General features: G+C 36.3%; 1 protein-coding gene across 4 annotated transcripts in view; it reads left to right on the forward strand.

The window, feature by feature from the left end:
• Window positions 1-25,249, forward strand: part of nup98 (nucleoporin 98 and 96 precursor) — a 126,799-nt gene that overhangs the window by 68,791 nt on the left and 32,759 nt on the right. For 3 of the 4 annotated variants that reach the window (XM_039745711.1, XM_039745710.1, XM_039745712.1), the window contains exons 17-23: window positions 163-276; window positions 3,138-3,276; window positions 4,421-4,598; window positions 12,148-12,309; window positions 20,829-21,032; window positions 21,712-21,826; window positions 24,041-24,452. In XM_039745711.1, the coding sequence (XP_039601645.1) occupies window positions 163-276; window positions 3,138-3,276; window positions 4,421-4,598; window positions 12,148-12,309; window positions 20,829-21,032; window positions 21,712-21,826; window positions 24,041-24,452 (1,324 nt within the window). Of the gene's footprint in view, window positions 1-162; window positions 277-3,137; window positions 3,277-4,420; window positions 4,599-12,147; window positions 12,310-20,828; window positions 21,033-21,711; window positions 21,827-24,040; window positions 24,554-25,249 lie in introns of those variants that run through there. The other variant, XM_039745713.1, reaches the window with a different exon arrangement.

Below are 25,249 nucleotides of genomic sequence, written 5' to 3' on the forward strand. Positions count from 1 at the left end.
GTATGGAAATTTTAAGTTCTAAAAATATACAGTATTTTGTGTGGCGTCCAGCCAATCTAAAATGTAAACCTTTTGAATTCGTCTGCATTATTATAATTGGCAGGATTACTACCTATCTAGTGACATTCATTTTATGTATTTATTTTCTTATGTTCACTTTAGGGATTGTTCTGAACAGAGTTGGTTACTACACCATACCCTCTATGGATGAACTTGCGAGGATGACCAATGAAAATGGAGAATGTATTGTTGAAAATTTTACAATTGGCCGGAAAGGTAGGTGATTATTGCACTATGGTGCAGTGGTTAGAGCTTCTAGCTTACAGATGCAGTGTCATGTGTTTCAGATCTCTTGCATGATTAGTGTCTGTGTGGAGTTTGTGACTTCACCCATTGTGACCATGTGTGGTTCTGTGCATATTCCATTGTTTTCTCAAATTGTCAAAAGTTCTGCCTGGAGTTATCAATTTTGACATCTTAGAAGTGCCTGGGTTCAGTGCACAAGTGCTTGAGTATGGAGTCTGTAGTGGATTTGTACTCTGTCTGACATTGGTTCTTGTTTTGTACCTGATGCTGCCCAGATAGCTTATATCCCCCTTTGGTTCTAAATTGGATAAAGTGTATTTAGGAATGTTATACATATTGCCTGTTTTTATTGTACTTAGTTTGGATTATGGTCCGGTGTGTATTTTTTTTTTTAGATTTTTGTGTGATTTATTTGCCCATTTTGGGTATATACATTAGTGAATAGCATGTTTGTTAGGTTTCAAATTTGCATTTACTTTTTTTAAAATGTTTTTTTTTTATGTGAAATGTTAACAAAATATGTAAACAGAAGAGAGTCAGAGCTTTGTAATTGTTTGTATTCCCAGACATAAGCCCTCCGATGTAAGCAGTAGTGCAGGTGTTTTAGTGCATGGTGAATGGTTTTGTCTACTCAGGGTTTCTGATTTGGGCAAGTCATGATGATGACTTTTGGTGTGGTTTCATTTACAAAATAACAGCTGCTCTGAACATATTGTCATGAGAGTTGTGTCTGGACACTTCCTATTCGGTAACACTTGACGCATCCTGGATAATGGCCTGTAATTAGTCTCTCTAACAAATGACCTCATGGTGTATCTGGAAATTCCTGCTTTTTGTTTGTATCTAGGTATAAAGATAGCAGCATGGTCAGATTTTCCAAATGGTGGGTAGTGTCTTTTGTCTTACAGTTACCTTTATATGGTGTATAGTAGTGGTCAAGTGTCCTGTCCACAAAGTTTGCCATTACCTTTTTGAGACTAGCCTTGTTGAAATCGCCAGCCTTAATGAGGACATCATCCAGGTTATGATTCTGGTGGCAATTGAGCATCTCCTATAGTTCTGTCTGGCAGTGTCTGCCTTCTTAAGGTGAAATATATATGGCTGGGGACAGTGACCCACACCCTTTCCATTCTCAGTGGGCGGACGCTGCAGGCACCATACTGTATGCAAGTGGAGGTGACTGTGTGGTGGATCGCCCCTCGCCTTCCCCATTCATTCTGAATAGCAAGCCTGCTTGTACTGTTACGTACTTAGGAGGAAGTTATCTCTCGTCAGTACACCAGACGTGCTGTTGGAAGGGTGCCTTCCTACCATGATAGCATGTGCAGTGCTGTGGAGAAGAGCTGCTCTTAACCTTTTTGTCTTCACCCTTCAAGAATGTCTCTGAAACACAAATCTGATGCAAGTGCTGGTGATACAGTAAAGAAGAGAAAAAAACATCACCATGGAAAATTAAGTAGAAATAATAAGTTCAGAGAGGGGTGGAACTCCATCATTCATTGACAGAGCACTTGGTTACAGTCGGTGAACAATAGCATTTATGAAAATAATGTACCTGTTCTGATTTACATACAAATAAACCTACAGTCCCTATCTCGTAACCTGGGGACTGCCTGTATTGTAAACGAAAAGTCAGTCAGTGGGTGTACCGTCAGAATCATCCAGATCTCTGTGAGACTAACTGTTTCTCTTTCAAATGTTTTTTTGGAACTTTATATTTTCTCTGTCATTCAGCTTGTAATTCAGTGACTTGACATTGGCAAGTAGGACACTGGGCATTGGTAGACTGGTATGCTCATGATCTCAGCCTTTTTTTTTTTTTTAAAAACTGTTGTTTTTGCTCTGCATTTCTTTTGGGTGCATCTTCTGTTGTCCCTCCTTTCTTCCCCAAAGGATCATACTCAGTGTTGAGTGACCCATGATTCTATGTTTATAAATGTCTGGAGGTCATGATTAATGCAACCCAAAGCATTTGATTGATTGATTTAAGAAAATTAAATTATACTTGACACAAAATAAATGCACAGTCTGATTGGAGCCAACAGAATAATGAATTATTTAAAGTCACCCTCTATATTTGAACATTAAAAGTTACTTAACAGTTTTTGTTACAGGCCTAAGTGCTACTCTAATGGATAGCACCAAATACCCTGACAAATGCCCCTTTTACAGCTTTTGTTTTATTTTTTTTGTTATTAAATATGCTGCTCACCTTGCACAGGTGACTTCCTTTGCAACAGCTTCTTTCTCCAGACACTACTCCTGACTTGGTTCCTTCTGCAGTGGTATTACCTTATTTAATTTTTAACAGTGCTTCAGTTTGAGCTTGCTTTTACCTGTTTTCGTTCATGAAATATCAACATGCATGTTCTGTATTGTGATGAAGATTATCCAGACTGCCAACATGCTTCTATTTCTATTCTGTGTATTTTCAGTGTTAAACCTCCGTCCCCATTTTGACTTTACTTACTTTTATGGGATTCTGCCTTTCAGCGAATTTACATGATCACTGACATCAGACAAGACAATACACTAAAAGAAATAAGACGATATATTTTCATTTATCCCTATCTACCCCTGCCCTGCAGTTTTCGGGTTATGGGAGCCAGTGCTTATCCAAGTAGCAATGAACGTATGGTGGTGTCCATCCCTACTGTAATCTCTCTCTCTCTCTCTCTCTCTCTCTCTCTCTCTCTCTCTCTCTCTCTCTCTCTCTCTCTCTCTCTCTCTCATATGTTTCCAAGCTTAGACAGAGCTAAGTTATGAGTGAAGCCATCTTATACAATGTATATATATTGTTAAGAAAATTTTTACTGTATATCATGTTACAGGCTATGGGTCAGTCTACTTTCCAGGAAGGATCAATTTGACCAATCTAAATCTTGATGACATTGTTCATTTCCGGCGGAAAGAAGTAATCGTTTACCCAGATGATAACCTAAAGCCGACTGTAGGAGAAGAACTAAACAGGTAAAATATGATGTGTACATTGGTCTCGAACCTTTGACCTGTCATATTGAAATAGTTTGAAATAACTTCATTATTGAATAATAAAAATGATTTATCTACATTGGTCTTAGTTTTGCCTGTTTGATTGACCCAAGACTGCAAGTTTTTTATTTAGATATGTGTAGGCTGAAAGCACTATTTATTTATTTTAATTCATATGTGTGCGTGTATTTTATAAAAGTATAAGGAAATGAGAGTTAAATTTGATGTAATTAACTTACAGATCCTGGGTCAAAACTGATAAAATATTGCATTGTCGCTAGAGATCAAAATGAATGCAAAGGTTGAAGGAAATCAGTTTAGTAAAAGTGTGTAAAAAAATTGATTACAAAATTTGACCCAGACAAACACAGAGGGCAAGTTGACTAAAGTCGTGTAATAATAATTATAAAAACTAAAGGACACACCATGCAAACATTTGGGCACCCCAAGATGTTTGAGGTCTCTTAACTTTTACCAAAGTCTCAGACTTCAATTATTTCGTTAAGGAAATGGCTTGTTAACATTCATAGTTAGGAAATCCCAGGTGATGCAAATTGCAAATCTGTATAAATTCTTTGACTTCTCAAAATTTTGTCCCAACAATCCGCAAAAATTGGCTCTTCTAAGCAGCTCCCTAGCACTCTGAAAAATAAAACAATTGATTCTCACAAAACACAAGAAGGCTACAAGAAGATATGAAAGCGTTTTCAGTAGCTTTTTCCTCAGTTTGTAATGTGATTAAGACATGAAAGACTTTGAGCTGGCTACAAAAAGTGTTTATAAGTTGTGATGCTTGCCAAAGGGTTTTTATGAAGTACTGACCATGTCAAGTGCGCAAACATTTGCTGTAGGCCCTTTTCAGTTTTTTGGCATATTGTACCTGTGAATGATAAAATATTGCCTTTTGGTGATCATCTTCTGTTCACTTAACAGACATTTTAAGCAAGGGTACCCACACTTTTGCATGCCACTGTATCATATGCAAACACTTTGTATTTATAGCAGGATTGTTGGAATTGCAACTTATTTTGGACTTTGGTTTTAAAATAAGTCTTTAAACTATTGAAACAAAAAAAGCTAACTTTTTTTTTTTCCTCCCCCGCCCTTCTCTACTCATCTGAAGGGCTGCAGAAGTGACACTTGATGGAGTGTGGCCAACTGATAAGACAACACGCACACAGATCACAAGTCCAGAACGCCTGTTGCAAATGAATTTTGAGGGAAGATTGGAAAAATCATGTCTCGACCAGGGTGCTCAGTTCTTGGAATACAGACCTGAAACAGGTTCCTGGGTTTTCCAGGTAAGTCACTAATAGGGCTGCAAGTATGTTGGTGATAATCTACAAAAAATAGTTTCCAACCAGTTGTTGTTGAAACAAAATTTTGGCAGCTTAAAGACCTAATCTAATCATGCAGATTTCAAGTAAGCATTATGCAGAGTATTTCTTTTGATGATATGAATGGTATTTGATGCTGCAGTAAATCCAATAAGGGTCCGTTCTTTTCTGCCGTGTAATGGGGGATCCAATACATTGTTGGAGCAGTTTTTGTTGGCACTTAACCATGGCTTCAGTCTTTGTCGACTTTTGTTGATTACTTTTGAAAAGACAGTAACTTTTTTGCTTTGGACATTTTTAGCACATATAGTTTTAGGACAAAGTTGTAATTTTGTTATAACTGAGAGTACTCCTAAGGAATAAAGCTATTTCATTTTTCCTTTAACATTTCCACCTTCACAAAAACATTTCATTACCAATTGAGGTTTTTTTAATTAAAAGTAGAAATTAACCAACTAATCAATTAAAGTAGACTAGGACAACAAATAATGACTATGCATTAACCTCATGAAATTGGCTGCCTTTGATCTTTGCATTCTTAGCTTAACTTTCTTTAGTACATCAGTTTCACTGCTAAATGTTGATAGTTGTTTCTTTAATCCTACTTTTCTGGAGTAACTTGCCAATTTGGGAATTATGGAATGGTTCCAGGTGTGATGTTTATGTATGCAGGGTTTTTTTTTTTTTTTTGCTCCTCATAACCAAAGCCGACCTCAACCCCCAGTGGATGCTACAGGGAAAAGCTTATACAGTGATTACAATAAATTGCAGTGATGCATATTAGCATACCTAGTAAAACATATTAGTGCCAGTTCTTCTTTCTGTCTTTCATTCACATGGAATTATTGTTTTCTTGCTCATTTTTAAATGCTTATTTTGATGTGAATGTATGGTAAAGTACTTTAAAATTTATTTAACAGATTGAAAGAATGACATGTCAAATGTTTATACTTCGACTACACTATAGGTTAGTAGCACCATCTTTAGCAAATAGTCTCCTGGCTAAAGAAACACCTCAAACTTTCTTATTTTAGTAAGAAAGAGCTTCTGATCTGCTTTAGAGTTTATTTAGTTTAAAAACATTCCAGTTTACATACTGTTGTGTATTACTTTTGTAATCGGGTTATGGGAAATGCATATCAGTTCTGGTGCCTGTTGTTGTTTTCCCAAAGCATTGTAACACTAAGAAGTAAATTCCATCTTAAGATTGTTTATTGACTATTTTCCAAAAACCCATCATTTATTACTATAGCTTGTTAAATATTTCATAATGTGTTCCTTGAACCTCACTTGAAGTCTCCTTAGTGTTATGTTTACTGCCAGAGAAATCAACCAAAAACTTTTTTTTTTTTTTTCTCCCCCAACAAGAAAAAATGTGTAACGGAAGCATGTACAGTATTTATGTTGATGTCTAATTTATTGTAGGAAAGGCAAGTCTATTGTCCAGTGCTATACATATATAGATTTAGTACTTGGCTGTGGTTATTTTGGCTATTATGCCACGAACCTTGTGGCACCATGGTAAACTTTCATGGGTCAGAATTTACCAGGCATATCATGGCTATTTGAACTTGCAGTGCCATTTGCATCAGTTTCACTATCCATGTCTAATGTCCAATTCAAAATAGTAGTGCTTCTTGAGTCCTTGTACCAAGATTTTGTATGCCTCTCTAGTGATGGTCACAGGCTATACCTCTTCTTCTGTGGCCGTGGTGAGGTTCTCTATTGTGCATTTTTTGGCCGAGTGTGGGCTGATGAGATGTTCCGTGGTCTGTCTTTCCCCACAGTCGCATATATCGCTGTCATCGGAGTAACGCCAACTTGGTCATATTGCTTTGGATTGGCCAGTCCATGTTGTCCAATCCAAGTCCCCATCAGCAGGAAGAAGTTCTAATTCTAGGCTAGAGATTTTAATTGAGTTGATGTCTTGAAGATACTTGTGCCATGAGTTAAGCCTTACTACTTTGATTGTTCAGTCCATGGTGGGGGGGATCAGGGGGTTTAAGGTCTTATGTATGAAGCTTTTCTGGGATTTCAGACGTTTAGCAACATTGATATGACTGTACAGTTTCTGTCTGGGGTCCTCTAGTTGTTTTTCCTGCCTACTCACCATATTTCTTCTAATATCAGATGGAGCAATACCGGCCAGTATGTAGAGGCTGCCAATGGATGTTGGTTTTAAGCATCCAGTGATATTGTGACAGCTCTCATTGAGTACAGGGTTGAATTCTGCTGTAGAATAACCGTGTGAGTGCAGACTTGCTGGGTTGGCACCCCACAATTTTCACCAATTTTCTGATTGTTATTGCTTGTGCTGACTTTCCACATGGGCTCTATAAATCAGGGCGCAGTCAAGGGTGACTTCAAGATAGCCTGGGTTCAGGTGCTGTTTTGTTGGCCTACCATCCCAAATGGTGGCGCAAATGGATGAGTTTGCTGTCAGATTGTTCTTGCTGTAATAGATTGAGAGGTTCAATAGGCCAGATGTAAGTACTGCCTGTATAGTGGTGAAATTTTTCTCCTGTGCTGTGATGCATAGGTTGTCATTGTATAAGAAGCTCCTGCATTCAGGCTGGATGAGTTGATTGTTTGTGTAGATGTTGAAAAGAGTCCGTGCTAGCACACTTCCCTGAGGAAGGCAGTTTTGTTGGTGTCTCCAACAGCTCTTTTTGCATAGATCAACAAAAATAGTCTATTTTCCAATAGAGATTGAATGACTTGCACTATGTGGTAGTCCTGTATTATGTCATATATTATATCCTTGAAGAGCAACCTATGATTCACGATACTGTTCGCAGCTGAGAGGTCAACAAATGTGATTTTTACTTTTTCCAAGCAATCTTCTATGGCTGGGTGAGGCTGAGCTCCTGTCCCATGCATGATTTGCCTGGGTGGAAGCCAGCTTGCTCTTGGACTAGGTGTCCTTGGGCATAAAAATGAGAGTAACCTATCAAACCTCACAAAAATCGGTAGCTAACAATGTTATCCTGCTTATTATATACCATGTCTGTCGCATTTTTAGATTATACATATGTAATTTTTAGTGCTGGGCAACGATTAAAATATTTAATCGCAGGCAATCGCAATAATCACATTGTTATGCGCAAAATTAAATAATGAACTAGGATAGTTTATTGCTTGTATTTGGTTTGCAAACACTTTAAGCAAATAAGGTGCTTTTTTAACAGCAGTATTCCCTTTACATAGTAGCAGTTAAAATATTTATTGTAAATCTCAACTTAAACATTAATGTAATCAAATCAAATATAAAACCAAAACTATGTGCCACTGCCAGGACATTAACGTTTTTATCTAGTTTTTTTAGAAAAAGTTACCCTCAGAGTCGCGAGCCACGGTCATACTGTATATATATATATATATATATATATATATATATATATATATATCAGGCACTTTCCGAGCAATGGCAAGTTAACATTTCTAAATCTGTTTTCTTTTTTTATCTGAACAGATACCAGCAGAAACATTTATATATATTTTTTTTTTTTTTTTGTATCAGGGAGCAGCACAAACCGTCTGTTCAGTAGCAACTCTTTGAGAGCTAATATTTTTTCCAAACAAATCGCACAAAGCAATGGTTTCACATATAAATCAACATAAAACATCTGTTGCTGTGTCTGCTGTCGGCACCTGTTTGCAGTTTGTGGCAGCAGCAGCTGTACAGGGGGCGGCACGACAGCCAGCAGGAATGCACGGTGGGCTGGCTGTCTTTGTGACACAGGTATGCGGGGGTGACAGTTGCAGTGAGACGTAATATGGTTTGTACCTCCTGTCATCGTAAGTGTCTGTCCTCCCAGGTGAACGTTGCCATAGGTGCATCAGCTACATGAACTGGTTCCCAGCTGATCATAGTGCTGAACATATCAGCTGATCCTGGTTACCTCACTTTTGTTTTCGATATACATCTTCAGGTCACTTGCATCAAAATTGAAGTCTGACAAGTTGGAGTCAGATTCGGTGATAATACAAAAAAAGTCATGCACAGATTATTCTGCTTTGAGCATTCACTTTGGTATCTCTCCATATGCCATTTTAGAAGCTGTTTGCTCTTCGCTACTTATGCACGCACAGGGAATCAAGGTCAAATCAACGAAGCTAACTTTCCTTCTAGCAAAAGCGTATCGAAAAGCGGTAAACAAGAAGATCTCTATTTGATCGCTAACGAGACTGAGGCTTTCAAAATAATAACTGTGTTAATGCGCAATAAAATTGTTAGTGTTAATTCGTTAACACAGTAGTAACTCATTAACTTTCCTGATCCCTGGTAATTTTATTTTTTTCCCCCCTAATTTCAAGCTTCCTGGGGGCAATCTTGTTACTCAGCGCTAGTCTACTACTGCAATGTTACCAGGGTGACTGGTCCTTTATGAAGGAAAATAAATGACTATAGGTTGCAGCGATTTACCAGCAACTTGTGGCGCAGTGTTGGTGGTGTCTTCAGAGAAAACTCCGGAATGCTTGTCTTAGACACTCCTGCATAGTTGTTGTGCTGCTATGATATATCATTTCATATTTACAGAACGTACAGAACAGCGTATTTGACTTTTGCTTAAAGTAAAACTTTAGAAGTCTGCGAAAGAGCTGCACATGAACTAAGCACTACCATGTTGACCTCATAAATGATGTTAACAATGTGATGTGTCGATTTGTATGCCACACCAAATGATGTATTTAAATAATCGCCTGTATCGATTTATGTCGACACACCATTAATTCACATTGTCATCGCTATCACTTGAGTTAACAAATGATTAATTAGTTTGTTCTACAACTGGCTTTACAACTTCTTGTTTACCTGCCATTGTGTTTTAGTTGAGAAAACCACCCTAATCATGAAGAACTTTTATTTTTTTACCATAGAGAAGCAGAAGGCATTGAATTTTATTTTATTTTCAAAATGGCAGCAAAATACTCTGAATACTGTCTTGACAGTTATTCAGGCTTAATAATCACATGTAAATTGGTTAACTTGACTACTATTTGGATTTAACCATCATTTACAGAAAATTCAGAGCCTGTGTAATGGCCAGACTAATGTCAAGGATCTTAATAACAGCTAATTAAACTAGCAAAACCTTGTGCCCAACTTGGCAATGGATGGTGGTTGCCAGACGGAGTGTATTGAATTCACATTATACTTTTATATTGATCATAATATATATTTTATTTATATAGCACATTTCCCATATTTAAAGTCCTTCACAAATGTTCAAAAGGAATAAAACCACAAAGTCCTGAATTAGAATAAGAAAAACTAAATTCTATTATATAGATAAGTTTGGTTAAATTTCTACTATTATTAACATGTATACATGGTTAATATTCACATCTTTTACTGAAACCTTGGAACAAAGTTCTGTAAAGCTAAAGGTTTTGAAGAATTTTCACTGAGGAGTTTTTGAATGGTTATGGAGAGAAGTCTTTTCCTGGCTTCCACCTCAAACTCGACACACAAATTTATTTAATTAAATCAGAGTAGTAGCTGAAAGCCTTTCATACTCCTAGCTTCTTGCAGCCTAGTCACATCTGCTATAAATGAGAATTTCCAAGGAAAACTTGCAAGTATGTGTTGTTTTAAAGCTTAATTCTTGGTGCTAATAAAAAATTGTATACTGTAAATTTGTTTTTGTGCCTAGCTTATACACTGTCTATTTTTAAACTATTGTTTAAGTGTTTAAAATGTTGCTTTGTTGTTACTTTTCATGCTATTCTGTATGGGAGAGAAGTGGTTCAGTTTCTGATTTTTGTGATATCCTTTCTGCATTAACAGTTTTTGCCCTGACTTTGGGTTCCAAAATGTTTCTTTTTGTCACTGTTTTGCACAAACACGTTACATGTTTTCCTGGTCTTTGATTCCTTTACCCACTAGTTCAAATATATTTTTAAAAATTAAGTTTTGATACTTAATGTAGTCTCTGAGTATTGCACATAGGATTTGACAGTTTCAGTTTTGAATATTTTGGAAAACACATGGAAGATTAGAACATTTTAGACAATCTAATTCATAGTTAGCTTAGCATAGTTAATTCATAAAGCACTTTGAGCTACTATTTGTATGATAATGTGCTATATAAATAAATGTTGTTGTTGTTGTAGTTCCAATGAGTTGGAGGCGATTAGTAGCTGGATTTCATGCAAAGCACTTACCTTGAATGAGACAGTAATTTATCTTGGAGGGCATAATTGTGTGCTTATACACCGTCATGCATTCAGGCCAGTGAAAATGCATGTCTTTATGATTAAAGAGAGAGAGTGCCCCCAGTACTGCTATGTCCGATGCAGTGGGTATTCAAAGCATTATGTTACCATACTGCTCACAAACTAAAGACAAAAAGGTTAACTGATTTGTGGCACATGATTTTAGACAGTTAAGAAAATTTAAGTATAATGATATTTTTAGTTAATGTGTTAAAGTGGATGTACTCCAGGACTTTAGTTCATTATAAGAAATTATATTATTGGAGTGTTACAATAGGAAAAAAATGAGGATGTGTAGGTTGGGGTGAGGTGGTGCTGTGGTCCAATTTCTTTGAGTTCCTGGCTGCCCTCTTAACTTCAATGCAGCCTGGTTTTTCACTCCCCTTACTTTTCCTTACACTTGCTGGTGGCCCACACACCGTGGCTAGTGGATTTTAGGCAACAGGACTAGGCACAACCCAAGTGCTTGCAGGTGACACAATGCTCACAAATATTAATTCCATGTTAAAAATACTGTAGTATCCAGTCAATGTTACAAATTTTTTATTGGGCAGTATTGTCTGGAATAATTTGATACTTCCTTTTATATTGGCCTTTGTTAAAGATATTATTACTGCATCTGAACGGATTTAAAATATTAAATATTTGTAAACCACCCCCATATTTATTTATTTATTTATTTATTAATAGGAACATTTTGAGCTTGGTTTGCTGACATTGGTTGTCAAATAAAATCTCCAACCAGTAATATGGAGCAGAATTGTAAACCTCCGGCCTAGATAATTTGAAGCTTTCTTTCATAATTAACAAATACGTTTTAAACACTTCAGTGCATGACCATCTGTAATTTTTTTTTTTTTTTTTTTTTTTCCTTTCTTGGCAATACATCTCCAACAACCTTTTATTAACTATCAAGACTGTGTAATTAAAACTTGTTTTGTGTTACCACCTGCAAACTATGGCGTGACCCTTGGCTTTTACAATTGACTGAACTGTCAAGCTATCGTCTACACATTTTGACACCACAGTTTCAGTGTTAACCAAAAGAACATACAAATCTAATATGCTGTACATGCTAAACCACAAACTTGGGTATTCTTGATTTATTCATGATTTTTGTGGATGTATTCTAAATCAGAAATGTTTTTTTGGAGTTGTGGTACAGTATTAAGTTTTTTAGACCTTTCCCTGGCTTTTTCTTTTTCTTTCCCTGCCCCTCATTCCTTTTGGAGTCCAGTTGTTTTTAATGCATAGTGACTTTGGCTTTTCTATCTTGCTTATTTGTCCATTTCAGGTTCCTCATTTCTCCAAATATGGACTAAAATCAGCTGATGGGGAAGATGATGTTCCACCTCCAAAAACGGATGCCAAGAAGCTAAAATCTGCTTCAGGGACAACTTCAGGACAGCAGCAGTCACCTGTTCAACAGATGGCACTTAATGGAAAAGAAGTACAGGTATATATTGGACTGTCTTGATTGTACAGTGTTGTCCCATTGACAATTATTGCTATGTATTGGATGTTGAATGTTTCATCTTTCATTCATGTTGTCCTTTGGTATGCAGTATAATTGGGTACATGTCAGTCTGGCAATCTGATATCTGATACTTTTCTGTTTTGCTAATAAGTTTAAAAAAAAAAAGTTTTTTTGACAGATTTAATTTTTGTTTTGTGGTGTAGTAATACATTTTTACATGCAGAATTTTTGACGAAATAAAAAAAAACTTTAATATTAGAATGAAATCAACCTATTACCACTACAACACTGTTTCAATAATATAAATAAAATGTGTGTGTGTGTGTGTGTGTGTGTGTGTGTGTATGTATGTATGAATGACTCGGACACAATGAGTCCTAAAAATAGTTGGTATGCCAACTCTATTTCATTTCACAAGCAACAGGCACGTGATGGTGCTCAAACATAAAGAATGCTGGCAGTCACCTCCAGTTCGCACTTTGGTGGTTGTTCCGAGTGTCAACTGGATGATAACATGCATACAAGACCGCAAGATCACCCTTCACCCTACCCAGTAGGAGATGGGTTACGGTTGATTTCACCCTACAGTATTTTTATTTGACCAATAAGAAACGTGTACCAAGTTTCATGAAAATTGCTCCAGCTGTTCGGAAATGATGCTGGAACATACATATATATACACACACACATAAAAGATGTTTTATGCACCATTTTGTGATGATTTTCAAAGTTTAAAAAAGAAAAATTGTGTTTCTACTCCTTATGAAAGAAACCTTTTTTTCTGTCTTTTTGTTTTACATCTGCTCTGCTTAGTATTTTCTGACGTACTTTTCTTTTGAAAGTGTCGCCTTTTAATTAAGTAGAGTCTCTAATATTGAGACTTAACAACTGTGTGTCTTAAACAGTTTGGAGACCTTTTTTCTTTGTTTGCGGGCAGAGCCAGTAAATTTATTGCAGTTGTTTACCTGACAGTCTTGAAGCTTTAGACAGCTGTCCATTTTTGGAAGTATAAAAGAATGAGTTTTTATATTTGTAAGCCTTGACATTTTAAACCATGTTTCATGTGCCTTGCATAACTGACTAGTTATTCCCTTTAATTTTAAAATATTGGTGGCAAAATCCAGAAAATCATGCTGCATATGTAGACTTACACCTTAGTGCTAGTGCATGTACCATCTTGCAGCATACACTTTCCCAAATAACAGTTGTTTCACTTCTGATTTTATCTAGTTAAAGGGTTATATGGATGGATCTGTGTTGGGGGATGTTGTGTGTCTCAAACCCCCGCTAAGACATGTCTACATTTATCCTATCTTGTGTATATGTGTGGTGGTGTTGCCGCCACCCAAATGATCATACCCATAATAATTCCATCTTTTATGACATTTGTTACTTTAAAAGGATTAACGCCGCTAATCTCTCTTTCTCAGCGGAGTAGTCTTTATTTGATCTTGGTACTAGCTTACAACTGTGGTAAATGGCTTTTATGCTAAAGTTCATACATGGATAAGTGCAGGGTATCATACCTAGGGAGAGCTCTATATATGTGATGTCTGACCAACATAGTACCAAGTATGCCTTTTTGCCTGCATTGTCGATTGATTTGTCACAAGTTAAGATCATGCTTTACTCTGCCTTGTGAACTGGAAAAATGGTCTATGGATCAGATAACCTCATTCTGAGATGAGCACAGTGTCAGACTTCGTCCTGTCTGCTGGTAATATTAATACTTTTATTTAATGTTTATGTGGCAAAAGCAGGCAGTTAGTATGAAGTAAACCTCATGTTCTTTTCATCATTTTGATTTTTGTAGTTGCTGTTAACACTTGTGTAGATATGGGTCATAAATAACATTTAAAATATATAAAATGATTTTTAAAAACCATGCTTATATTAATTTAAAAAGTGTACTAAAAAGTAAAAAATTAGTGTCTCATACGTCACTCGTAAAATAAAAGCGTGATGTATGAGAGACTCATTTTTTTACTTTTTAGTACACTTGAATTAATATATATATATATATCTGTTACTAACGCCATCTATTGGTGAAATATTGAACTATTCTTCATATGAAAATTTCATTTCTTAATATGGATTAATTGATCAATTAATGAAACTGATTATTGATTCATGTATTGTCATCGGAAGTATGCAAAATTTCAAGTTATTTGGACAACAGGAAGTGGGTTAAATATCTATTACAAGATTTATATGACAAAACAGGTGAAGTTCAAATGAACGTGATAATAAAAAGATATACAAGTAAAGTTAGTGACAAGAATCTGAAGCTCACCACATATATTGACTTCCAGAATTTGTTTTTTTTTTGGGCTGAAAGGAGAACACACTAATCATTGGGAGACTTTTTAACTTTGTGGAGGTTAATGTGTTGGAATTAGTATTATGTCTTATAAACATATTCTGAAGGTCTTAACTAGGAATTTAAAACTGGAAAAAAATGTTCTGAGGAAATAATTCTCCTAGTCTGTGTAATCCACATATGCATCTTTATGTAATGGTCTTCTTGCTGAATTAAATGACTTGCAGTGCTGTAGGATTTTTTTTTTATGAAGAATTTTATGTGTGTATTAATAGAAATTTTATAGATGTTTCTGCTTTCTAATCTTTAATATCTTTTGCCCTTGGCCCTGTCTTCTTAAAACAACCATTCAGGCTTAAATGGTCCACATTCAAACAAGCTGCAAAACTCTTCCACTTAATAAAATGTGTCATCAGTTGAAGCTAAGGTTACATGAAGTAAAGACATATTTTACGTTCTATTTAAAATGAAATAAATAAATCTTGGTACATTTTAATTGGATGGATGAAGATGTCCAGTCAAATTGTCTGAGTATTGAATCTAATTATTCTGCCTATATGAATACTTTTATTTTCATCTTTTCATTTTCTGTGCATTGTTTGATTTATCTATTCATAATGCATTCATGACAAGACACAAATTTAAAAGCCATGTGTCATGTTTTATTTGGATTATTTCTGAGAAAATGTGCTTTTAATATTGTACATTTTAGGTTGGAATTGTGTATTACCATTATGTAATTATGTATACCTATTGTAAATTATATGTACTGGAAAAATCTATAATAAAGTTTGAACATTTTAATGTGCCTTTTTTTTTCTTTAATTATAAAGAGTTATTAAACACATTGACTAGATCATGGAGTCTTGTGTTTATGGTGTAGTAAGTTTTGGGATGCTGCTGAAGTAACAAATTTACAAACTGTCACCCAAGCACCGAAAAATAAAAATTGTTACAGAACCATATTTACAGTTTGGAGTGGCACTAGCCCTTCCATTTCCTTGGCTTGTGGAGGGGCCAAAGTAATTTGGGAGGAAAAAGCAGTTAGATTTTTTTTTTTTTCTTTCTTAGTTGGTGTTTACCACAGAAGAATCATTTAGCCTTTAGTGTGTAAAGAAGCTTTTTATAAACTAAAACCTTACATTCTAGAATGAATTTATGTTCTTTGACATGGTACAACACCCTAGTACTACTGTTCTTTGACATTAAACTGCAGAGCCACTCAACTTGTGTAGTCTGAAAAAGGTTCAGTGATTTTTTTCTATTTTCATTGGTTTTTAACTGGGAACACACTTGATGAGTGTTAATTTGACTCTTTTTGCATAGGCAAATGTTTAAAATGGTTAGGTCACATGTTTGTTTCCATTGTCTCCTTCACTGGCTGCCACCATCTTCTTTTTTTTTTTTTTTTGTATTTCAAGGTATAAAATTAATTTTATTGTTACTAATCCTTCATGCACTTCTTTTTAACGTGTTCATAACTTTTTTTTTTTCTGCAGTTACTTTATTCTACTTGGCTTCAAAAGAATCCCCTTTTGTTGCTAGTCTATTTTATATTGCAAGGAACTCAAATTGTTTTAGCTGGGGCAGGAACAGTATTGGTGGATTTAATCTGTTTTAGGTTAATTTTGAATATTTATTTTAGTACTATTGTATTGTATGTGACAGGTAATGTCCAGCACCAGACATCACTTCATAGAAAAAAGTCTGCTTAGCCACTTGCATTGAGAGCAGCATTAGAAGGATGCTCAGACACTTATTCTGAAACAATTTTGTTTTCGTATGAAACCTTTAAACAAGGTAGTACCAATTATCAGACAAATGTCTTGATAGTCTGATAAATACTACTAAGTACAAACCGGATTCCAAAAAAGTTGGGACACTATACAAATCGTGAATAAAAACTGAATGCAATGATGTGAAGGTGCCAACTTCTAATATTTTATTCAGAATAGAACATAAATCACGGAACAAAAGTTTAAACTGAGAAAATGTATCATTTTAAGGGAAAAATATGTTGATTCAGAATTTCATGGTGTCAACAAATCCCAAAAAAGTTGGGACAAAGCCATTTTCACCACTGTGTGGCATCTCCCCATCTCTCACCAGTTTCTCAAGTTTAGAAATAGGAATGCTCTCCCATTCTTGTCTAATACAGGCCTCTAACTGTTCAATCGTCTTGGGCCGCCTTTGTCGCACCTTACTCTTTATGACGCGCCAAATGTTCTCTATAGGTGAAAGATCTGGACTGCAGACTGGCCATTTCAGTACCCGGATCCTTCTCCTACGCAGCCATGATGATGTGATTGATGCAGAATGTGGTCTTGCATTATCTTGTTGAAAAATGCAGGGTCTTCCCTAAAAGAGATGACGTCTGGATGGGAGCATATGTTGTTCTAGAACCTGAATATATTTTTCTGCCTTGATGGTGCCTTTCCAGACATGCAAGCTGCCCATGCCACAAGCACTCATGCAACCCCATACCATCAGAGATGCAGGCTTCTGAACTGAGCGTTGATAACAACTTGGGTTGTCCTTGTCCTCTTTGGTCCGGCTGACATGGCGTCCCAGATTTCCAAAAAGAACTTCGAATCGTGACTCGTCTAACCACAGAACAGTCTTCCATTTTGCCACACTCCATTTTAAATGATCCCTGGCCCAGTGACAACGCCTGAGCTTGTGGATCTTGCTTAGAAATGGCTGCTTCTTTGCACTGTAGAGTTTCAGCTGGCAACGGCGGATGGCACGGTGAATTGTGTTCACTAACAATGGTTTCTGGAAGTATTCCTGAGCCCATTCTGTGATTTCCTTTACAGTAGCATTCCTGTTTGTGGTGCAGTGTCGTTTAAGGGCCCGGAGATCACGGGCATCCAGTATGGTTTTACGGCCTTGACCCTTTCGCACAGAGATTGTTCCAGATTCTCTGAATCTTCGGATGATGTTCTGCACAGTTGATGATGATAGATGCAAAGTCTTTGCAATATTTTCACTGGGTAACACCTTTCTGATATTGCTCCACTATCTTTCTGCGCAACATTGTGGGAATTGGTGATCCTCTACCCATCTTGGCTTCTGAGACACACTGCCACTCTGAGAAGCTCTTTTTATACCCAATCATGTTGCCAATTGACCTAATTAGTGTTTATTGGTCTTCCAGCTTCTCGTTATGCTCAAATTTACTTTTTCCAGCCTCTTATTGCTACTTGTCCCAACTTTTTGGGATTTTTTGACACCATGAAATTTTGAATCAACATATTTTTCCTTTAAAATGATACATTTACTCGGATTAAACGTTTGATCTGTCATCTACGTTCTATTACAAATAAAATATTGACATTTGCCATCTCCACATCATTGCATTCAGTTTTTATTCACAATTTGTTTAGTGTCCCAACTTTTTTGGAATCCGGTTTGTAGATACATTAGCATATAAGAGCTACCAAATGATAAACCTCTGGTTCACCCATCTAGAACTATGAAAGCTTTATACTAGAATAGATTTACGTTTAAGAGGAGGAGTATAGATCTTTCAAAAATACTTGTATGGGCGATTGAAGAATACTTTATAATTATTGTACATGTAAATCACCATTTTTCTGGCTTTATGTCCAGTGATATAGGTACAAAGTTAAACGTTGGCTTTGTGTTTTGAACAAATAAAAATTTTGTCATGTCATGGATAAATAAAAATTCACCTTTTATTTTTGTTTTTTCTGTTCAACTTTGGTTGTCAGTATTGTTTTTTTTTGTTCTTGTCCACACGCACACTAAATTTTACATATCTTAAAAGCAAAGGTTGTATGCATTAGGCACCAGCTTGCAGCAAACATGAACTGAATAAAGTGAGTTAGAATATTCATGGATGGAATATGGAATAGTTGCTGTAGAGCAGTATGTTTGGTGTTTCCATTCATTTTTTTAGTTCTCTTAATTGGTTTTGTGTATTTGCCAGAGTTAATCCAATTTAGTGTGTTTTTATCTGTTAAGAGTGAAATTCAATAACATTAAACAGTATTTAGTGTATATATAAAAGACTAGTTGAAAAAGCTGGGTGGGAACTATTCAGCAAAAAACGTAACTAGCAGGGTTTAGTTTAATGTTACATTTTTTTTTTGTTAGTCTTTCTCACTTGTGTACCTAATCATGGGTGTTCTGTAAGTGCTTGTGCCTTTCTTGGAATTACTTGAAAATACTTCTGTCATGTCTAAGCATGTCTGTAACTTTAAAAAATAAACAATCTTAGTGTGTACAAAAATGTTCTAGCATATTCTGGGATCCCATGCCATCGAAGGTAGGTCAAAATTTTGATGAGAACATGCCCTTCAGCGCAAAAGAGCTTGTTCCTTCATATTCGCCTAACACATCCAAAATATGGAGAATCGAGTTAACATTTGTAAGTACTCAAGGTGTTCCTTTTACCTGCACTACATGGTAAACTGATACATGTACTGTATTAATATCTTGCATTGTGAAGAAATGATATTTAAGAATTACTCTTCATTTACTTGTGTGCCTTCAAAAATGATATGAAAGTATTAGCTTCTTTCTCCCTTCATAATTTTACGTTTTTTTTAAATGTTGCCTATTTAAACTAAGCTTGTTTAAGATGAATTGGTTCAACTCCCTCAGCCTATCCTTATTACTCACAGGTTTTGATGGTGTAATTGGTTTAGTAGCTTTCTTAAGACTACTAATTGTCCTGTATCTTGTAATTTAAGGAAGTGCACATAGCATTCCATATGTGGCCTTAAAATTGAACTTTAATGCAGAACTTCTATTTGGCATGTTATTTAACTCTTACTTACCTTGTACCTGGCTAGACTCTTAGAAGTACCTTTTTGTCACCTTTGGTAGCACATAGTTTAGGTAATATGACTAATGGACTAGTGACTTCTCTTAAAGGAGACTTTTTTGGACAAATTATATCGGTTGAAATGTTTCTGAAACCAATTTCATATGTGCTTCAAAAATAATACTCCTTTCTTACTCCCCAACTATTTTACCTTGGGTAATGGAGTTTGAAAATTCTCATTCAGTAGCTATTGTACATTACTGTGTCCATGCTACCTCAGGAAGATAATGATAAAGGTAACATTTTAATACACATTTAAACTTTAGATGTATTTGTGTACACAGTATATAGATTGAAACATTATTCATCTAAATAAATGTTGGTTTAAATATTTGGTTAATTTATTTTGGAATATATTTTTAGGGTTGTTTCTCAAAGTTCATTACATGGTAAAAACTGACTTTGTCCATTATTGTGCTGAGTAGTACCTCCTCCAAAATTTGCTTTAAAACCAAGTCAACTTGCCCATAAAAGTAAAGTCCCATCTTCTCTGCATTCTTCCATCAGCTTGGTTGCAAGCAAGAAGTGACTAGGTAATTTTGTTACATAGTTGGTTTGAAACCCTGATTAAGATTGCCAATGAGATGTATAGTTACTTTTAGCAGGGCCTTTTCAGCTTTCCAGATTTTTCAGCAAAATTTGTGCAGCTGCCCATTAAGAAACATTTATTTCAAAGATGGTAACTTAAGACATTTACTTCTCATTAGCACAGTCACTGTTTGTGTAACACTCTAGACTAGTAATGTTCACATCTGAACCTTTTCTTTCGCAGCCCTTCCACCTGATGACCCAACTGATTATCTTCGTTATTATAAAGCTGCATTAATGACGTAATTTAAATTTTTATAAAGTCATATATGACTGATAATATTTGTACAGTGTCACGGTTGTCGAATGAGGAACTTGTTACTACTGTTTAGTAAAATATATATATATATTTTCTTGTTTAAGGCCCAAGTTTAAATGTGTAAAACCAAAGTCTGTGAGAATTTCAGATAGTATGACTGGCTGAATTTCCACTTCAGACATTTTTAACTTATTTTAACAATTATCAGTTAAATACATTGCCATTATTAGAAAATCATATACAATACTGTATTGTGGTTCAGCAATATTCTTGCTATGTTTTGGGGGACTTTCTCAGGAGTGCGTAAGACTTTAAGAATCAACCCAGGACAAGATAACAAAATACAAGCAAACTTGGTCATTCCCTTACTTGTACTCGCACATCACCTTGCCGTCCGGCAACTTGGCATCTGCTTCTTGAAAGAGATTTGCATGTGTTTGTGTGGGTTTTTTTTTATGTATGTATTCTTATATCCGTAGAACCAGGATTTGTTGGAGCAGCTGGGAAGAGTGGCAGAGCTGGACAGTGACATGGCAGATATTACCCAAGAACCACCTCTTGATGGAATGATGGAAGATGATGACAGTACGGATATGACTGAAAAAGAATTTCCTGCAGATACTGAACCTTTGTCTACATCTCATATAGCTGCGTCACTTGGTATAAACCCACATACACTACAGGTATTTGTGTGTGTGTTGGGGTTTTGTTTGAGAAGGTTTTCCTAACTTTTTAGAATAACTTGTATCTAATTAAAAACTAGGTGATATCTGATTTATACAATGCTTTTGTTTGTGTATGTAAATTGAATATCTTGTGCCAATAAGCTGCTGTTGAAATGTTGTGGGTTTTTTTTTTTTTAATTTCTAATAAGAATGAATTCAAGATAAATCCTATCAGGGCACTTTCACTTTGTAAATCTTGATTTAGATTTAGTTTCAATGCCTTTACAACAGCCTGGAGAGTGCTGGTATAATTTTTTAAAGAGCCATTAAAGTAAAAAGAGTTCAGGACACAGTATTACTCCAACTATTGATTGTGCTTAATAACAAATGTGTATCACACTACTAAAATCCTATTGTTAATCAAACTGCACATTGATGTGAGCAGTTTTACACATTGTAAGCAAGCTTGTGAGGTTGGCCACTTTTTAAAGCGTCCATACTGAGCCAGGTATAATTAATATACCTAAAAAAATAACTGCATTTTTGTTATGCTCTCCTTTTGGTAGCTTTTTGTAAGTAATATATGGCTTGTCCTCCTTTTTTTTTTTTTTTTTTTTTTTTCTTCTCCCTCTCCTTCCATGGACCTTATCTATATCAAAAACTTGTAATTATATAATTAAATGGTCCTTTGTTACAGGTTATGAAGGCCTCCTTGTTTGCAGATGACGATGATTCAGAGTACAATCAGGATCAAAGATTTGGAAAGTTTTCACAGGAAACTAGCTCCCCTAGAGTATTAAGTGGTTCTCAAGGTACATTTGAAAGTTCTGCTTTTGTTATTCAATCTGAAAGGCTTTTCTAGAATACTGTTCAGCTGCAGAAGCAGTGACTGATAATTTTTAATTTTAATTAAAAGCTTGATCGTTGCAAAAATATTTCAACATGTAATTTTGAGTCATTTAAAAAAATTTGTTTACTAACCACTTATCCATCCCCCTTGCACTGCAATCTTTTCCCACAAAAACAAATATTTATCTTTTGTACTTTCCATAATCAAACTAGGAATATTCACTTGTTGTGTATAACAAGTGAGACGAGCCCTTGTTTTTCCAGTATTACTGTCAATCTTATTCTGGCTTCTCCCTATAAGGGTTGCCATAGCGGATCATCTTGTTCCATATCTTCCTGTCCTCTACATCTTGCTCTGTCACACCTCTCACCACATCCATAAACCTTATCTCGGGCCTTCCTTTTGCCTGGAGCTCTATATTTAACATCCTTTTCCCAATATACCCAGCATCTCTCCTTTGCCTATGTCCAAATCAACTCAATCTCTCCTCTGACTTTGTCTCTCTACTGTCCAACCTGAGCCGACCCTCTAATGTACTCCTTTCTAATCCTGTCCAACCTAGTCACACCCAGTACAAATCTTTAGCATCTTTAACTCTGCCACCTCCAACTCTGTCAGTGCCATTGTCTCCAACCCATATAACATACCTGTTCTCACTACCGTCCTGTAGATCTTCCATTTCAGTCTTGCTGATAACTGTCTGTCACAAATTACTCCTGACACTTTTCTCCACCCATTCCACCCTACTTGCACAATCCCTGTTGCTCTGTACTGCTGATCCGAAGTATTTAAACTCATCCACCTTCGCCAACTCTCTCTGCATCCTCACCATTCCACTGACCTCCCTCTCATTCACACACATTTATTCTGGCTTTTTCCTACAGCCATTTATTCCTCTCCTCTCTAGAGCATATCTCCACTTCCAGCGTCTCCTCGACCTGCTTCCTACTGTCGCTACAGATGACGATGTCATCAGCAAACATCATACTCCAAGGGGACTCCTGTATAATCTCATCTGTCAACCTGTCCATCGCCATTGCAAATAAGGGCTCAGAACAAATCCCTGATGTAATCCCACCTTCACGTTTTTGCGTCCGTTACTCCTACCACAGACCTCACCGCTGTCACACTTTCCTTGTACATGTCCTCTACAACAATTACATATTTCTCTGCCACTCCCGACTTCCTCATACAATACCACAACTCCTCTCAAGGTACCCTGTCAATATGCTTTCTCCAGGTCCACAGAGACACAATGCAACTCCTTCTGGCCTTCTCTATACTTCTCCATCAACACCCTCAGATCAAACATTTCGTCTGTTCACTTTCTTGGCATGAAGCCCTACTGCTGCTCATTAATCATCATCTCACTTTCTGAGATTCCATTAAATAATCTGGTTGAAAACTCAACTGCCATCTTTCCTAAACACCTCCATGCTTCGACAGGTATGTCATCTGGACTAAGGGCCTTTCCATTCTTCTTCCTCTTCATAGCTGTCCTTACTTGCTCCTTGCTAATCTGTTGCATTTCCTGATTCATTTTCTCTCTCTCTCTCTCTCTCTCTCTCTCTCTCTCTCTCTCTCTCTCTCTCTCTCCTAATCCCGTTCTCTCTTCTCCTCCCCCAACCAGCCTCTCAAAGAACTATTTCCATCTTCTCCTTCCTCTGTCCAGATGTCATGCCAGTCACCCTTACTACTTCTTGGAGTCTGGTAATTCTTAATTGCCACCCAGTGCCTGTCTTACCTCCTCCCTAAACTCCACCTTTATAGTCTTCCTTTTTCGACTTCCACCATTTGATCCTTGGCTCTGCCCTCATTCTCCTCCTCTTCTTGATCTCCTGTGTTACTGTCAACCATTGATTCAAATTGAAGTTATTCATTTTTAATGTATATTTTTTCAAATATTTGCAAGTTTATATCTTGTGCCATGTGCTCTTAGATGTATTGGTTCCTATATTTGTAACCTTTTTGCATTTTATGCATATTGTAAGTGGATGTTGGTTAATGTTCAATGAAAATGTCTTTGTTGTGGTAAGTGTTATGTACATTGTGATATTTTTATGGATACAGGTCTGTATGAGGAAGAGTCAAGTTATCCATGTCTGAGGTTAGGCTTAAGGACTGCCCAGTTTATTTTTTGTAATGTACCAAAATATGTTTTGTGTTCAATTTTTAGCTGGAGGGCTGATTTATCAACGAACAAAAACTGGTACCTTTCGCCAACCTCAATCGCAGGAAGTTTATGGTTCGAGGAAGGCTCCCTGTTCATTAGCTACAGAGCCTTCATGGTCCATGTTTGGCTCCTCTTTTCTAAGGCCACCACCAACTTCTGAGATGCCTCTCCGCACAGTGGGTGCACGCCGTCAGATGGGTCCAGTTCCTCTTGAGAAATCAGTAACCCTTGGTAAAGGCAAACTGCTGATGGACATGGCACTCTTCATGGGACGCTCTTTTCGAGTGGGATGGGGCCCTAATTGGATTTTAACTCATAGCGGTGAACAGCTTAGTGCAACAGCATGCTGCCAAAGTGATAGTTCCCTTGATGTTGTTGGATATGGGCTTCTACCTAGACAACCTCCAGTTAACCAGTAAGTGATCAGATCAAGATGGTGACATTTATTTAAGACTAGCAGAATACCCGCGCTTCGCAGCAGAGAAGTAGTGTGTAAAAGAAGTTATGAAAAAGAAAAGGAAAAATTTTAAAAACGTAACATGATTGTTAATGTAATTGTTTTGTCATTGATAATGTTGTTGAGATAGATAGATAGATAGATAGATATATAGATTTTCTGAATGTATAAAGTCAAAACTTGAATATATAAAGTCAGCATCGGTATATATAAAGTCAAACTTGTTTCTGAATGTATAAAGTCAAAAGTTGAATATATAAAGTCATCGCTGGAATATATAAAGTGAAAACCTGAATATATAAAGTCAGCGTCAGAATTTATAAAGTCATTCCTGATTATATAAAGTCAACATCGGAGTATATAAACTCATTCCTGAATATATAAAGTCAAAGTCAAAATATATTGATTGAAACGACTCTGCACTGAAGTAAGTTAACAAAAACGTATTCAGAAAAATAAATTAAAAAAACACTGTTCGGTTAATGTTTTGAAAATGATGCATGTGCCCTGCCCAGGATTGGTTCCTGCCTTGCGCCCAGTGTTGGCTGGGATTGGCTCCAGCAGATCCCCGTGACCCTGTGTTCGGATTCAACGGGTTGGGAAATGGATGGATATTCCAGCACTGACTTTGTATATTCCGACAATGACTTTATATATTTTATATACTTTATATTTATATATAAGTTTTGTCTTTATATATTCCAGCGCTTACTTTATATTGTGAGCTGGAGGGCTTCGCTATTACTTGTGGGGAC

The sequence above is a fragment of the Polypterus senegalus genome, chromosome 2, assembly GCF_016835505.1.
Source record: "Polypterus senegalus isolate Bchr_013 chromosome 2, ASM1683550v1, whole genome shotgun sequence".
NCBI lineage: Eukaryota > Metazoa > Chordata > Cladistia > Polypteriformes > Polypteridae > Polypterus > Polypterus senegalus.